General features: G+C 43.9%; 1 protein-coding gene across 2 annotated transcripts in view; it reads right to left on the minus strand.

Moving 5' to 3' along the window:
* Positions 1–15,522, minus strand: part of TENM1 (teneurin transmembrane protein 1) — a 438,805-nt gene that overhangs the window by 58,365 nt on the left and 364,918 nt on the right. For both annotated transcript variants that reach the window (XM_084814084.1, XM_084814083.1), the window contains exon 23: positions 2,504–2,870. In XM_084814084.1, the coding sequence (XP_084670210.1) occupies positions 2,504–2,870 (367 nt within the window). The remainder of the gene's footprint in view (positions 1–2,503; positions 2,871–15,522) is intronic.

The following is a 15,522-nucleotide window of genomic DNA, read 5'->3' on the forward strand; positions in this document are numbered from 1 at the left end:
TCTGAGCAGGAGTGAATTTTGGGAATTTTGCATGGATAGCAGAGTCATTTTTTGTCTAAAAGAGAGAGGTTTATGGGGAAAAGCTTGTGCTTAATGTACCTTTTTTAGGGCACAAACCTATGGGGATGGTCGTAAGCCTCCAAACTCAGAGATTTATGGCCATCCAGGGCAGAATGGGAGGCACAGCGGAGGCAATCTAGGCCTCTGCACTTCTCTCACTCTGCATTTCAGCTAGATGGGCTTTTTCGCCTGTCTAGCTGAGGCGTTGGGGAGGCGGGGGGGGGAAGCAGGCTGGGGAGACCAGAGGATTCCTCATAAGCTGGCCTCCCCAGTCCCCTACCCACCCATGGAAATGCCCCCTTTACCTCCCCTCTGAGGTCAACTTTGTGATTCTATCCATGCCGGCTGTGAGGGGGAGGGGGAGGGGCGCTCGGGCTCCTGGGTCTGAGGCTGGAACACTGACTCCAACCTCAGACCCAGGAGTCTGAAATATCTTATGGCCCCCCAGATGTTGTCTAGGGCAGTGGTCCCCAACATTTTGTGACCAGGGACTGGACCGTGGAAGACAATTTTTCCACGGACCGGGGGGGGATGGGACTGGACCACAGTAGGGGTATGGGAACCCCCCTTACCTTGGGTCCATGGGGGGGGCGATGCATCCCCCCTCCCCCCGGAATCCTTGTCGGCCCTGGACTCGCCACAGAGCTGCTGGCCGGCTCTGGCTCCATCAGGAGGAGGACTTCTGGGCGTTCTGGCTGCTGGGACGCCCTGTTCTTTGTAGTAATAGGCTATTATGGCAAAGAACAGGCTCCGGCCAGGGGCGGACGTCCGGCTGCTGGGACGCAAATGGCATCCACGTAGCGGATGCCATTTATGTCCCTGTTCTTTGTAGTAATAGGCTATTATGGCAAAGAACAGGCTCCGGCCAGGGGCGGACGTCCGGCTGCTGGGACGCAAATGGCATCCACGTAGCGGATGCCATTTATGTCCCTGTTCTTTGTAGTAATAGGCTATTACTGCAAAGAACAGGGCCAGAGCTGGCCGGCAGCTCCGCGGACTCACCACGGAGCGGAACCGGCCAGGGCTGGCGAGGATTCAGGGGCAGTGGGGAGGGACGGATCGCCTCCCCCCCCCCCTGCGGACCCAAGGTAACGGGGGGTTCCCGCACTCCTACTGTGGCCTGGTCCCTAACAGGCCACGGACCAGTACCAGTCCGCAGCCCGGGGGTTGGGGACCCCTGGTCTAGGGGACATAGGATTGCTCTCCCTAATATGTTGCCAACCACAAGGTATAGAGACAGGGTGCTTAAGGTGAAGTTAGAAACTTTCTGAGTTTCTCTGGAATTAATAAAAAAATAATGATCTCTTCAGAAAGGAGGCACTTGGATTTAGAGTGAGGAGCTTAGATGAAGCTACACCACCTTATAATGACCGATTGGTAAACTAGTAGCATAGTGGATGCCAAGTATGGTATTGGATAAGGGGTTGGGATAGGACTTGTGGGTATAAAAGAGAATTTTACCTGATGGGCAAAGTTCCTGCCTTCTATTGCAATTCTAAGAGATCTTCTTCTCAGTGAGAGGGGACAGGACCTTTGCCAGCAGATTTGTTAAGTCTAACTAGGGTTGCTAGAGAAATTTGAGACAGACTAAAATGAGCTCAGATTTCTAAGAATCCAACCTGTGGAATCTGCTGCAGCCTGGCCCCTTCAGGCTGCAAAGGATCTGTGGACTTTTGCATCTTTTTTTAAAAAAAAAATTCCCAAAATTTACACTAATGTATTCATAAGGAAATACGTAAATTTCTGCTGAGACAGGTAAATATACATGGGGAAAAGCTGAATGGAATGGGGGACAATATACTACATGTTATGTAAGTTACATAAGTTCTTGGGAACCTTCTTATGGAATTATTTATGTATTTTCCTCATAACAACAAAAAAATCGAACCCGTCTGTGAATGGACACCAGAACGAATGACACCGCAGAATCCATGAAACACACACGGGATGGATTTCACAAAATCCAGACATCCCTAAGCCTAACTCTCTCTTTTCTATTTCTGTATTAATCATGAATTGTGTGTGTGAATGAATCTTTATAATAAATGTATTTGATTTAACTCTCTGTGTGTGTGTAAATAATATGTTTATATATGAAACTCCTCACTATTGTGTCAAGACAGCCATATCTCCTAATCTATTAGACAGGAAACAAAATCCTGTCCTAATTATATTTCTTTCACTTATAAGGAGTTATCCCATTGCACTTATACACATTGGCTGGGACACTAGAAGGTATGAGCAGGTTTGCTTCTGCGAGAAATTGGGTAGACTCCGGCTTTCCCTTATATTCTACAGTTAGAAAAGAAAGATGGATATCCAGGGGAAGAGGTTTGGATTATGCCTGAAGACCCCTCCACAGGAACACCTCGTGTCTAAAACCTTGCTTACATGATAGACCTTCAATTCAATGAAGGAGAAAAAAGCACACTTTAATACTTACCTGAGAAGCAGTCACAATTGGGGTCAATCTTACAGTCACAATCTGTTGGAGATCCAGCAATGACAGAGATTTCCCCATTGGTTGTGACCTGTTGGATGCGGTTGATCTTCCTTTCGTCCGTCTCAGCAATGTATAGCACTCCGCTGTGAGATACGCCAATGGCCCTGGCCGATTCGAGGGTGGAGTGGATTGCCACTTTGCTAACCAAAACATGATCGATGCCTGGTACCTGGCAGTGAATAGGGCGGCCTGCGATAATGCGCACTCGCCTATTTTGAGAAATTTGTAGCACGATGTTATTGTCCAGCACGTATAACGAATTGTCAACGGGGTTGACAGTCAGGTCTGTTGGCCATTCTAAGCGGACCTGCAAAAAGAAAAGGAGTGGTTCAAGGAAAGCGGTTTCCCCATGTTTTCAGTTTTCTGCTAAGGAGGGGATGGCAGCTCCCCAAATCAGAGGTGCATTGACACAAGGCCAGTGGGCCCTGAGCCCCCATTGATTTCTCTCTCTCTCTTTCTCTAAGCCAGGAGTGCAGAACCTCTTTCAGCCTGAAGGCCAAATTTCATTTCAGAGAAGCTCTTGGGGTCACATTCCAATGATGGGTGGGGGACAAAGGAAAGGGGCAGCCCCACCCCCCATACTAGCATATTGTAGCTTAAAGCTCTTACTGTCAGTAACTAAGCTTTGGGAGAGGCATTTTAGCCTTTAGCCTTTTAAAATGAGGACAAAACTGGGGACAAACCCACAAATGCTGGGAAACCACCAAATGATCAGGGGTTGGGGGAAAGGGAACACAACCTTCTGGGTAACCATGAAGGACTGGATTTGGCCCCTGGGCCAGACGTTCTGCACCCTGCTCTAAGCGTTGACAGATTTTTAAATATATAGCTTAATTGGGTGAGTAGAAATGCTCATCCATTGCAAAATAATAAATGGAATCTTACAGTATGTATATGATATTTATCTATTGTTGGAAACCTTGTCCTTTGACTTATGCTGTGTCCTGAATGAAATTTGCTTTTGATCATGACTAAAATTGGCCCTGGATCATCCCAATGCAGAGTGCCTATGGCTGATTTTTTTTGTGGTGCAAACGCTGATCCAGAAACTATGTATGGCATTTATAGCTTAATGGTAGAGCACAGACTTTGCATGCAGAAGGTCCCAGGTTTAATCCCCAGCATCTTCAGGTAGAGCTTGGAGAGACTCTTGTATGAAACTCTGGAGTGCTGCTCCCAGTCACTGTAGAAAATACACAGCCAGATGGACCAACGGCTTGATTCTGTATATGGTAGCTGCATCCTATATCCTATCTTTCCTCCAAAGTGATGTCAATGGTCCCTCCTCCTATATTTTTATCTCCGTAACAATCCTACAGGTTGGGTTAGGCTGTGAGAGAGGGACTGGCTCAAAGCCACTCAGAGAGCTCCATAGTTGAATGGAGATTTTAACCTTTATCTCCCCAGTCCTAGTCTGACACTCTAACCTAGCTGTCTCCAACCTGGTGCCTCCAGCTCTGTTGGACTGTGATTCCCATAATTCCCAGCCCTTATGGCCATTGGCAATACATCACACTGGCTCTGGAATAAGAACATAAAAACAGCCATGCTGGATCAGACCAAGAGTCCACCATTCTGTTCACACAGTGGCCAACCAGATGCCCATGGGGAACCCACAAGCAGGACATGAGTGCAACAGAGCCCTCCTACCCATGTTCCCCAGCAACTGGCATACATAGGTATACTGCCTCTGATACTGGAGGTAGCATTGAGCCATCAGGACTAGTAGCCATTGATAGCTTTCTCCTCCAGGAATTTGTCTAGTCACCTTTTAAAGCCATCCAAATTTGTGGCCATCACTACGTCTTGTGGTAGCAAATTGCATAGTTTAACTATGCCCTGTGTGAAGAAGTGCTTCCTTTTATCTGTCCTGAATCTCTCACCAATCAGCTTCATGGGATGACCTTGGGTTCTAGTATTATGAGAGAAGGAGAAAAATGTCTCCCTAGCTACATTCTCCACACCATGCATAATTTTGTACACCTCTATTATGTCTCCCCTTACTCACCTTTTTTTCCAAATAAAATAATCCCGGCTGTTGTAAGCTTCCCTCATGGGGGAGTTGCTCCAGCCCCTTTGATCATCTGAGTTGCCCTTTTCTGCACTTTTTTTAGGTGTGGTGACCAGAACTGTACACAGCAGTCGAAGTGTGGTCGCACCATAGATTTGTACAGAATGATTATTGACAGTTTCATTCTCAATTCCTCAATAACTCAGTTCTCAATAACTACCTTGCTCATATGCATCACAGCCTCTTACTCATGCTTGCTGTGTGGTACATGGAAGTGAAGAAAGTGACTATGGAAATGAACCAGAGTGCTTAAGTGTCACTGCCTTTGTGCTGTAATTAAGGCATTGGGGATAGCTATTTGGGGGCATAAAGAATACAAGTTGTGTGGCTTGGGTAACCTTTTCCCACTCTTGTGTGTGAAAACACTGCATACCAATAGAATAGATTTTCCTCTGACATTCAAGCATGCAAAGTTCCACAGCGTTCCTTGTTAAGGTGGGCACGTTATTATTCTTCGGGCAACTTATGCAAATAAACAAACACAAATCCTGGCAGGCGGCATCAGTCTGACATTTTCCATAACACACCTGTCACTGTTCAAACTGTCATAGGAAGTTTTGACAAGACAAAGTGCTGGTAAATAAGCATCAGTAGCTTAGCGGCAGAGTATTTCCACAAGGAGGAAAAGGTTTGGAAAGGAATACAGAATATATTTGGACAGTAGCCCCTTTCAGGCATTCATTCATAGAAGGGTAGAGTGTAACTGAACATTAGGAGAAACATCTTGATGGTTAATGTCATGCCCCCACTGGAGGAACCCTCCTCAGAGGAGGAGCTAGAGCTCCCAGAGGTCAAGAGCACCCAAGAACATCCCATGTCAGAAGACCAGGAGGAACCTGGGCCCTTGGGGGAGATGGCCACAGAGCAACCCCCTGGCCCCAGGAGAATTGTCACCTCAAGCGGCTCCTTTGAGAAGGAGTGCTGGATTACAAAGGAGGGCTTCTCAAGAAGAAATGACTCCTCATGAATCGGACTCTTGCAAGAGGACTGTAATGAACTACAGCTGAGCCCTGGGTGGGGCTCAGGAGGCTCTAGCTATATAAGCCTCCAGTTTCAGCCTAGCCAGTATTAAAAAAACACACACAATGCTGTTGCTCCTGTATCCTGCCTGACCCTCACTTGTGTTTGGACCTCTGTGTTATCAACTGTTGGACTTCTGCCTAACACTGCCTTTTTGGAACTCCGATTATACTTGATTGATATCTGGTGCATTTGACCTTGGCTACATCTCTGACTTCTCCCAGGAAAATCCATGTTTGCCTGCTAAGCTGTATTAGCGTGGCTTAGAGACTTACCCAGCCTAAGCAGGACAGTTAAGCAGTTCAACAATGCAACCAATTACATAGGGCAGTGATGGGCTCCCCCTTGTTGAAGGTCTTTAAGCAGAGACTGGACAGCCTTCTTAGGTGGGATGCTCCAGCTTGGGACCCCCTGCACTGAGCAGAGATTGGAGTAGATCCAACTCTATGATTCTATGCTTCCATGTAGAATTAATGCCCCCCCAAGCAACACAAGTTCATTAGCACAGCTGAACCCATGGGGGCTCTCCACAGATATTTTGATCACTGCATGGGGAGCAGACTGCCATCAAACCCATCTGTGTTCATTCTGCTCAGAATCAGCTGCTCCTGAATTGGTCACTATCCTCAGGACCAGGCCACTGAATTGCAGTAAAAATATGGGGGTGGCTAGTCTTTCTCAGGCCTCCTTTTGCCTACAGGATAACAGCTGTACAATGGACATGTCGGGAGATGGAGGGAAGTAGTGGGAGATCAAAGGGAGCACATATATTTTTCTTGGCTACCCCTGTATCTCCTTTCCTTTTCTGAGCTGGGAAAGGGCTCAGAAAGGCAATAGGGGAAAGAGATAGACAAGTACTTGAAGGCAACAGAGGTTCCCATATCTTTTTCCTCATGAGAAGAGAGCACGCTCTGACTTCTGCCACCAGCCAGGGGACTGAAGCCAGGGGACTAAGGGCCACTGGGAGGCTGTACCTCCTGCTTCTGAGGGATAAAATCAAGCCAAGAGGGAGACCAATGTGGCCCATCCATCAGCCAGAGAAGAAACAGTTGCAGGGAGCTTCCAACTAACAGTTGTCCTGGCATTGCACAAGGCAGGGGAAAGAACACCAGGGGGAATCCATCAGACAGATAGCAGCAACCGCTATCCAAGCAAGAGCACCAGCAAAGGAAGATCAGCCTGGCCTGCAGTGCATTTAAATGCTTGCTTATAGCTCACCACCTTGTTCTGGCCTTGAAAAACCGATCTCCCTCCTCTTCCCTTCCCCTCTACTTGTGTTTTTGTCTTTTTAGTTTGGAAGCCTGAAGGCAGGACCAGTCTCTCTCTTTGACTGATGTGAGCCACTTTGGGAAACATTAAGGGTGCAATCCTATGCATGTTTAGACAGAAAAAGTCCTACAACTCCCAGCATGCCCCAGCCAGCCATGTTGTAGGACGTTTTAAATGTCTAAATACACATAGGATTGCACCTTAATTGTCTGAAAAGTGAGATAAAAATACTACTACGACAATGCTGACTACTACTATTACTAATAATAATGCTGTTCTGAAATCAGGTCGGGGAGAGGGGATTTGGAGGTAGAACACCACCAAAGAGGAAATGGTTTAATTTCCATCTGGGTGTGTTTCCTTTCAACTTCAATGTGGTGGTGTACAGAGGCCAACTGCCAAAACAGTTATCCTTATTCCAATATTTCTGGCCCTGACTGTAAATCCTAAATCTAAATTTACACATAGAAGTAATAAATAAACTAACTAACTAACTAACTAACTAACTAACTAACAAATAAATAAATCTATGTTTGATTATAATTTGAGGAGACAGCAAACCCAATGTATTATTTTGGTAACAAGTTAACATGAGAAACAAGGATCTGTTGCAGCAACCATTAAGATAATTTGTTCAGTAAGATCAAAAGTGAACTAAATGAAGGGGAAACCCCCCCTCCAATGTGCAATTTCTCCTTTTCCAAGCCAAGTATCAACTAAGGAATGTACTTTCTCCAAACTAAACTTTCTTTTTTGTAGGACTTCAATTAGATTAATTTATTTTGAAAACTCAAGGAAGACTATTGCGATGAAGTGTGTATAGAATCATAAGAGTTCTCATTTAACCATTAAGACTCTCCAGGCAAGAAAGGAAAGGGGAGATAAGCAGTAGCAGATGTTATCAATTATTATTATGCAAATTATATTAGCTAGATTAGATATATTTTCAAGCTCTTTGGCATTTAAAGCAGTGAGATGATCAATATGAGTGGAAAAACTGTATAATTTTATGTTCTTTAATAAAAAGCAGGAATTGGATATTCTTCCAATTGGGGAAAACTCGATGGTCTTGTAGGCCCCTTCCAACCCTACTATTCTATGATTCTATGATATAAAATTCCCAGTTAAATTGTGCATATGTATAGCAGTTTGGGCTGCATATACAAAGTCTTATCAGAAAAGCAGAAATTTGTACCCATCAGCAATTTGACAAGGAGGAAGTACACTGGGAATAAATCCAACCCTCTGTTGCCCTGCCTGATAAGAGGTGATTGGTGCTATCACTGTTTTTATGAGAAGCCTACCTATCCAAATGCTGGCAGCAAGGGAACTACTTGTAGTTCACATGATTCCTCATCTAGCTAGGGATAAATACAAGCATGCCTCCTAGTTGTATCAGAGCACCAAGATGATGCATTTAACCAATCTATCATATGTTAGTTTGTTACATCAATGGTCATTACAAAATTCACAGAAAAAACAAATTATCAATGAGTTCCATTAAATTCAAGAATCAAAATACATCCCACCAGACTCAGTCATGTAACTTTAACAGATCTCCACTGTAACCCACAATATTTGGACAAAAGTACATTTAGTCATCAGTGTGCAAAAAAACAAAACACCAGATATGCTCCCAGTGACCATTTAAAAATGGATTTTATGTGTGAATAGGTGAGTTATTGTGTGAAAGCAATGCAATGCAGATTGGCAGCATCCATACTCTGATGGACATGTATGCAGTTCTTGAAACTGATCTCCTCCTTAGCTGGGTCAGGGAGAGTTGATCTAGGTCAGCTTCTTCTGTTAATCTAGCAACAAGTGGCAATAAGTATTGCTTTCTAGCAGTTTCATAAAATCGGGCTGTACAAAGGTTCATGACAAATATTGTCAGTCACCTACAGACACATAACTTAAATACTTTAGGAGTCTTGATATGTCTCCCTAAAAGCTAAGCCGTGGAGATAATTTTGTGAAACTGTTTTAGCTTTAGAGAAAATCATTAGAATATCCTCAGCAGATGCTATAAAATGCTGGTCTTCAACTATTGGGTGAGGAGCCAAGCTTGGATCACAGGTCAACCTAATTTAAGTTGTAATGCAAGCACAGTTGCCATTTTCTTTCTTCCTTCATTTTAACTTTTTTTTAAAAAAAAAGATACAGTGAAGCAGAAAAATGAGAGGCGTATAGAGAGGTAAGGAGAAGGTGTGTGTACAGGGGGTGGGGAAGAGGGAGGAGCTGAAAAATGATCTCATATATATATATATATATGATTAAAAAAAAATTAAACTGGCTACTATACAGCAGTTTGGGTTTAAAGGGCAGTCCCTGGTCTAAAAAAGTTGAAAGATGCTTCCAGATGAGGCTTTTATTGTGCAGTTGCCCTGTCTTACCATTCAGTAAATTTTACAGGGAGTCCAGATGATGTTATTTTCAACTGATAACTCTCCTGTGTTTTCACACCACTTCTTCTGTTGTTGTTGGTTTTTTTACTGGGGAAAAAAACCCCGATTAAGGAGGAAAACAATAATTTCACACTGCCTTTTGATTGGTAGCACTAGGAGACCTCCATCTGAAAGCATCCAATGACTACTGGTATAACATGCCCATAAAGCTAAGGATAACATAATTAACTTGAAAACATAACTTCTGATGATGTGGTGCAGATGCACTCCATATCTGGTGGATTTGTCTTAAAGCTGTCCTTTGGGGTGCGGGGAAGATGTAACAACAATTATGAAAGGCTATGGAATTTAGTTGTCTCTTGTGGTATACTAAAAAGAGATGCAAGAATAATAATGATTAATAACTAGTCTCATAATATGACAAGAATGGAAACTGCTTCTAAATGAAAGTCTGATAATTTAATAGGATGTTTATTTATTTATTTGATTTGTACCTCACCTTTCTACCAAGAAAAAATGGCACTCAAAGCAGCCACTTGGCTTAGAAGAATGGAAAAATATTTTTAGGCATTCTCTATTAAGATAAAGTCATGTATATGTATTTTGTGAGTTATGCTATGTAATTTGATAATGGTATTATATGTATTCAAGCTGGAATAGTTCTAATTTAAAAAACAAACAAACATCCCCCCAAGATCCTAGAAATGTTTAATATACTGGTATTTGGGAGAAAATGCAAAACTTTGTTTTTTTGAAAATAACCAGCCATGGCCCAGGACTAGGTGCCCTTGGAGATGGATGCCTCCAACAACAATTCAGTTCCCAGTCCTTCTGAACTGGGGCACACTGCCTCTGATCCCATATCCTATCCACAAGCCCTCACCAGGTTCCACAACCTCCTGATTCTGAGGAGTGGACCTTAGGCTCCTCTAGTGAGTAGGGACCCAAGGAACAGTCCCCAACTGGCTCCTTACTCCTCCAATCTTCGCTCCCCAGGAGAATCCAACACCTATAGGAAAAGGCTGCTGGCCCTTTAGCAGCCAGGTAGAGCACCTAAGGAGGCAGAGCTTCCAGAAAGTCTCTCCTGGCCTGACTATGGGCTCCTTCACACCGGGCTTTTATCCTGCGATTGAGATATTTATTTATTTATTTATTTATTACATTTATATCCCACCTTTTTTCCTCCAAGGAACTCAAGGCGGCATACATAATTCTCCTCCTCCTCCATTTTATCCTCACAACAACAACCCTGTGAGGTAGGTTGGGCTGAGAGTCTGTGACTGGCCCAAAGTCACCCAGTGAGCTTCCATGGCCGAGTGGGGACTAGAACCTGGATCTCCCAGCTCCCAGTCCAAAACTCTTGCCACTACACCACACTGGCTCTCTAGATGGCTCCTTCACAGAAGTTTCCGGGCTCTTTACATGACGCAGTGACCCTGCCATGACCCTCCTGCACTAAATGCCTTTTGTTCCATTTTTAAATAGATCACAGATCATGAGCTATCAAATTATCCCACTGTGTTCCGCTTGAGTTTCCTCCATCAAAAGAGTTAAAGCAGGAAGAAGAGGAACAAGATCCATGAAAGGTAATGGATGACCCAGATATGGGGAGAAGGAGGAGGGAAGGCAAGAGGGGAAAGGGAGCACATGCAAAGGGAGTCAGTTGTGATCCTGCATTTAAAACGGAAGCAGGAAGCCCTGTTTTAAATGCAGGATTTTAGGCTGGTGTAGAAATGCCCTATAAATCCTTGCCAGTTGCTTGCAGTCAGTGCTGGGGTAGCCCTAGGACTGCTGTTCATGGTCCTGAAACCAACTCCAAGTCCTGTGCTGGTGATTCCAGTGGTACTAAAAATGCTGTTGACCCAGTCACCCGTCCCACCTTGTGCACCCCCCCCAACTGTCACCCAGAGCAGATGATACATGGAGCAAGACAGAACTCAAGTACCACTATAAAAACATGCCCTTGATTTTATTGAAAATATTTTAGCCGTTTAAATTGTTTACCATTTTGTATATTTTAATTTTTTATGCTGTGTTTTATTTGTGAATTGTTGTGAAGAGCCCGGAGAGCTTTGGCTATTGGGTGGTATAGAAAAGATATTATTATTATTATTATTATTATTATTATTATTATTATTATTATTGCTGCTGCTGCTGCTGCTGCTACCACCCTGTACTATATTGTAGCTGCTATACAAAGTTGATGGCACAATTTCAAGCAACTTTATAGCCACAACCCTCCATAATTCAGACTCACAGATAAACAAAGGAATGATTTTTGGTGTAAAAATAGTGATCCTTGTCCTAATTAATTTCCCCTTCCCTCTAAATAAAACTGCTTTTTTGAAAGTTGTTAGTACTATAGTTCTGTTTCGGCAGTACCAGGACAGCTTAAAATCTTCCCTTATCACTTAAAGCAATTTGAAGGCCAGAAAGACAGTAGTGTTGTTTTAGAGGCATCCATCAGCCACTGGTGTAGCATGTTCCCATTTAAGGAACTATGCTCCACCTTTATCTCTTGCTCTCTTACCACTGTTGCTCTTTATTTAGACAGCAGCGACAATAGGTCCTGTTGATTACTACACTAATGGCCTCAGACGAAGAGCCACTCTCCTGTCAAAGGAGTGTTTAGGATGGAGCAAATGACTTTGGGTGCAACTGCAATGAAACATAGGGAGCTGCCTTACACAGAGTCAGACAACTGGTCCATCTAGTTCAGCATGGCCTACACACCAGCCTTCCTAACCTGGTACCCATGGGACATGTTGGATTGCAACTCCCATCATGCCCAGCCATGATGGGTGTTGCAGTCTAGCACAACCTGGGAGCACCAAGTTGGAGAAGGCTGGTTTACAGCAACTGGCAGTGGCTCTCTTGGGTTTCAGGCAGGATTTTTCCCCAGCCCTACCTGGGGATGCTGAGGATTGAACCTGGGGCTATTTGCATGCAAAGTATGCGATCTACCATTGAGCTATGGATGCACCCCAGTGCCAAGGCTGGTGCTGGAAGTTGATATGACTCTGAGATGTGTCGCCATCACCACAAGCCTACAACTCCCAGCATTCCTCACCACTGGCTATACTGGCTAGGGCTGATGGGAGTTGTAGGCCAAAACATTTGGAGGGCCACAAGTTGCCCACTCCTGATCTTGTGGGGAAGGGAGGGGAGGTACAACACAACATCAACTAGAAGGAAGTTTCCCTTAAAGTAGGGGCACTTCTGGTAATAAACTCCACATCAGCGGCTGGAGCAAATGTCCCAAAAAGTACAGGCTAGAGAAAGGGAGAATAACGGGAGCATTAACGAGAATGATCCACTGGTAACTTTGGACAATGGGGCTCCCAGAAATAAGAGGAACTTGCAGAGGCCAAGCATCGCCAGACAACTTTAATGTCTGTCTTATACTGGCATATTTATCTCAGAGTGCCTTCCAGCTTCCTAGTCAAGTAGAAGCCTTGGGTGACTAGCCTGCAAACAGGGACTTCTCCAACCATTATAGCATATAATGTATATAGCATTATCCACAGAAGTAAACCAATTAATACATGCACACACACTTTAAAAATAAACAGGGTTGGTAGGAGTCTATAACAAACCCCTGCAAATGTGTCAACGAACCTCAAACTTTGCGCTCGGAATTAACACTAGATGTTACCATGAAGCTGCTTAAATACAACTTGAAGCATTTGAGAGTTTGTGTGTGTGTGTGCAAAAATATCATTCACCCAAGGAGAAGCTGTGATCACTCTGCTATATTTTGAAAGAAAGGAACCTTTTCAATAGCTCAGCATCACTGGCTTGGGAGCTGTGGTCCAACAACATCTGCATGGTTGCAGGGTCCCCTTCCCTGTTTGTAACAGCACCAAATAAAGACAACTATGAATTGTGCAATGATATTAATTCAAATGCAGCAAATCAAATGCAACAGCTTTAAGAGCATTTGAAATTGCCAGGGCTTTATTGACAGGAATAGGGAAGTGGGAAGTTGGGGAACTAAATGGAAATGGAAAACATACATATGACAAGTTGTTTAAAATGAAAGTTATTGGCTGACAAGTATGTACTAAACTGAATAAAATGGAGATTAAAAATGTAGCGCATTTAGTGGTTTATCAGCAATCCCTTATTTAGCACATAAGTGAAGCTTAATTCATTTGACAGGTGACTCAGACTGAGATTCTCTTGGGGGCTTTGAGACAGAGACAGAGAGAGAGACAGAGACAGAGAGAGAGACAGAGACAGACACACACACACACACACACAGAGAGAGAGAAATTCTTTGATTTGAAATAACTTGCAGCCTAGCCCACAGACCTCTGTGATCAGAGCTTCCCACTGGGTGACAGAATAATTTGAATGGATTGCAAATTAGCACTGATGAAACTTTTCTTCTTCAACATCAGCATGTCAGATATTTTTAAGTCATACAGCAGTAAGAGTTTGAGTCTGATTGCATACATTCCACAGCAATTGCACTTGTTCCAGTGAGTCTGAAAAGTCACGACAGTCATCAGCACCTGTTGTCTTAATGGCAGGGCAAAAATCCTCATTCCCCTCTTCCCATTCAGTACGATAAGGGCACATGAAGTGATCGGAGGAAAGAATAAGTTACAAAACATGTTTTCTTGTTTGTTCTCTGCTTAAAATGATTAGACTTCACAGTTGTGGGACCTACTTTTTTGTTAGAACCCTGAAGACTACCAATTGGAACCAAGGGCAAAATAACACCTTCAGCAGGCAGACATAGGCTAAGAATAAAGGATAGTAAGAATTAAGGAACAGAGTGCCTCTCAGCTCATACTCAGTCCAGGAATTTGATCACATGTCCTTTCACACAAAAATCCACTCCCTGGGTTTCCCTGCAAATCATACAGAGATCTGTCAATCGATCTCAATCTACCTTCTGCCCCATGGTGCATTGGTGAATTTTGAAGCCATTTTGACAGTTCCCATAGTCATACACCCAAGGAGAATCCAAAAATGCAAGCAGCTTGTGTTGATCCATGTCAACAAACTAGTTCTACCATAAGAACATAAGAAGAGCCAAGCTGGATCAGACTAAGGGTTAATCTAGTCCAGCATTCTGTTCATGCAGTGGCCAACCAGCTGCCCATGGGAAACCCACAAGCAGGACGTGAGTGCAACAGCACCCTCCCACCCATGTTCCCCAGCAACTGGTGTATACAGGCATATTGCCTCTGATCCTGGAGGTAGGCAATATGCAGTTTTGATCTATGCCACTAGCAGGTCTTTTGCACAGCTAATGAGTCTTAATTGCCCATTCAAGATCAAGCCACCCCAAAATACTTCGCATTACAACAGGGTTAGCTCATGACACTGACCTGGTTTGCAAGACACAGAAACCCATGATAAAGCAACCCCTGCTATGGGTTGCCGTGTCATGGGAGCCCAGCACGATGGCTTAAGTGTGAGAACCCGTGACTTGGTGTTGGGTTGTGGGCTGTGGGTTGTTTAAGCCATGGGCTGTCGTGTTGCTGGAAAATTCATTCCCCCCTCAGCTACTGTGAGGATTGCAGCTAAGCTCAGAGGGCATAGGAAAGCCTGAGTGAAGTGGCAGAGGACATCAGTGTCCCTGCTAATCAAAAAGTCTCAGTGTTTTGACCCTGCATGGCCTAGCTCGGCCTATTCCTGCTGTAGAACATTTAATCTAGAATTATGAAGGTGAAAAGAACCGGAGGCCATCTCCAGAGGCTTACGGTCTGATTCACATGTGAAGGGTACACCAGGATTAAGATCATTTTGTCATATCAATTAAATGCCAAAGATGGCATATAGCTGGAAACAAGCGACATGATGTAAGGCTATGCTCTTCAGCAAAATGGACCGCAATGATTCAGCAAAATTATTAGCTGTTACAGAAAGGCAGTTCTGAGTGCTTTTGAGAAATCAAACGTCTCCATGCATCTGAGGAAGCGGGCTATAGTCCATGAAAGCTCATGCTAGAATAAATGTGTTAGTCATTGTGGTGCCTTAAGACACTTGGTTGCTTTTACAAAAAAGTTAATCATGAGCTGCACAACACGGACGTCTTGGGGTCAAACTAGGTGCAATGCAAGAGATATCTAACCAGATCTCCTGACATTTTTTTAAAGCTTAGGAGAAGTTGCTGGGAGCCAAAATCAGCTTAAAGAGCTGCACTGGGGGAGATATATATATATATATATATGCTTCTG

This window comes from Heloderma suspectum, chromosome 9 (assembly GCF_057233095.1).
Source record: "Heloderma suspectum isolate Gila_16-S chromosome 9, 16-S_ref, whole genome shotgun sequence".
NCBI lineage: Eukaryota > Metazoa > Chordata > Lepidosauria > Squamata > Helodermatidae > Heloderma > Heloderma suspectum.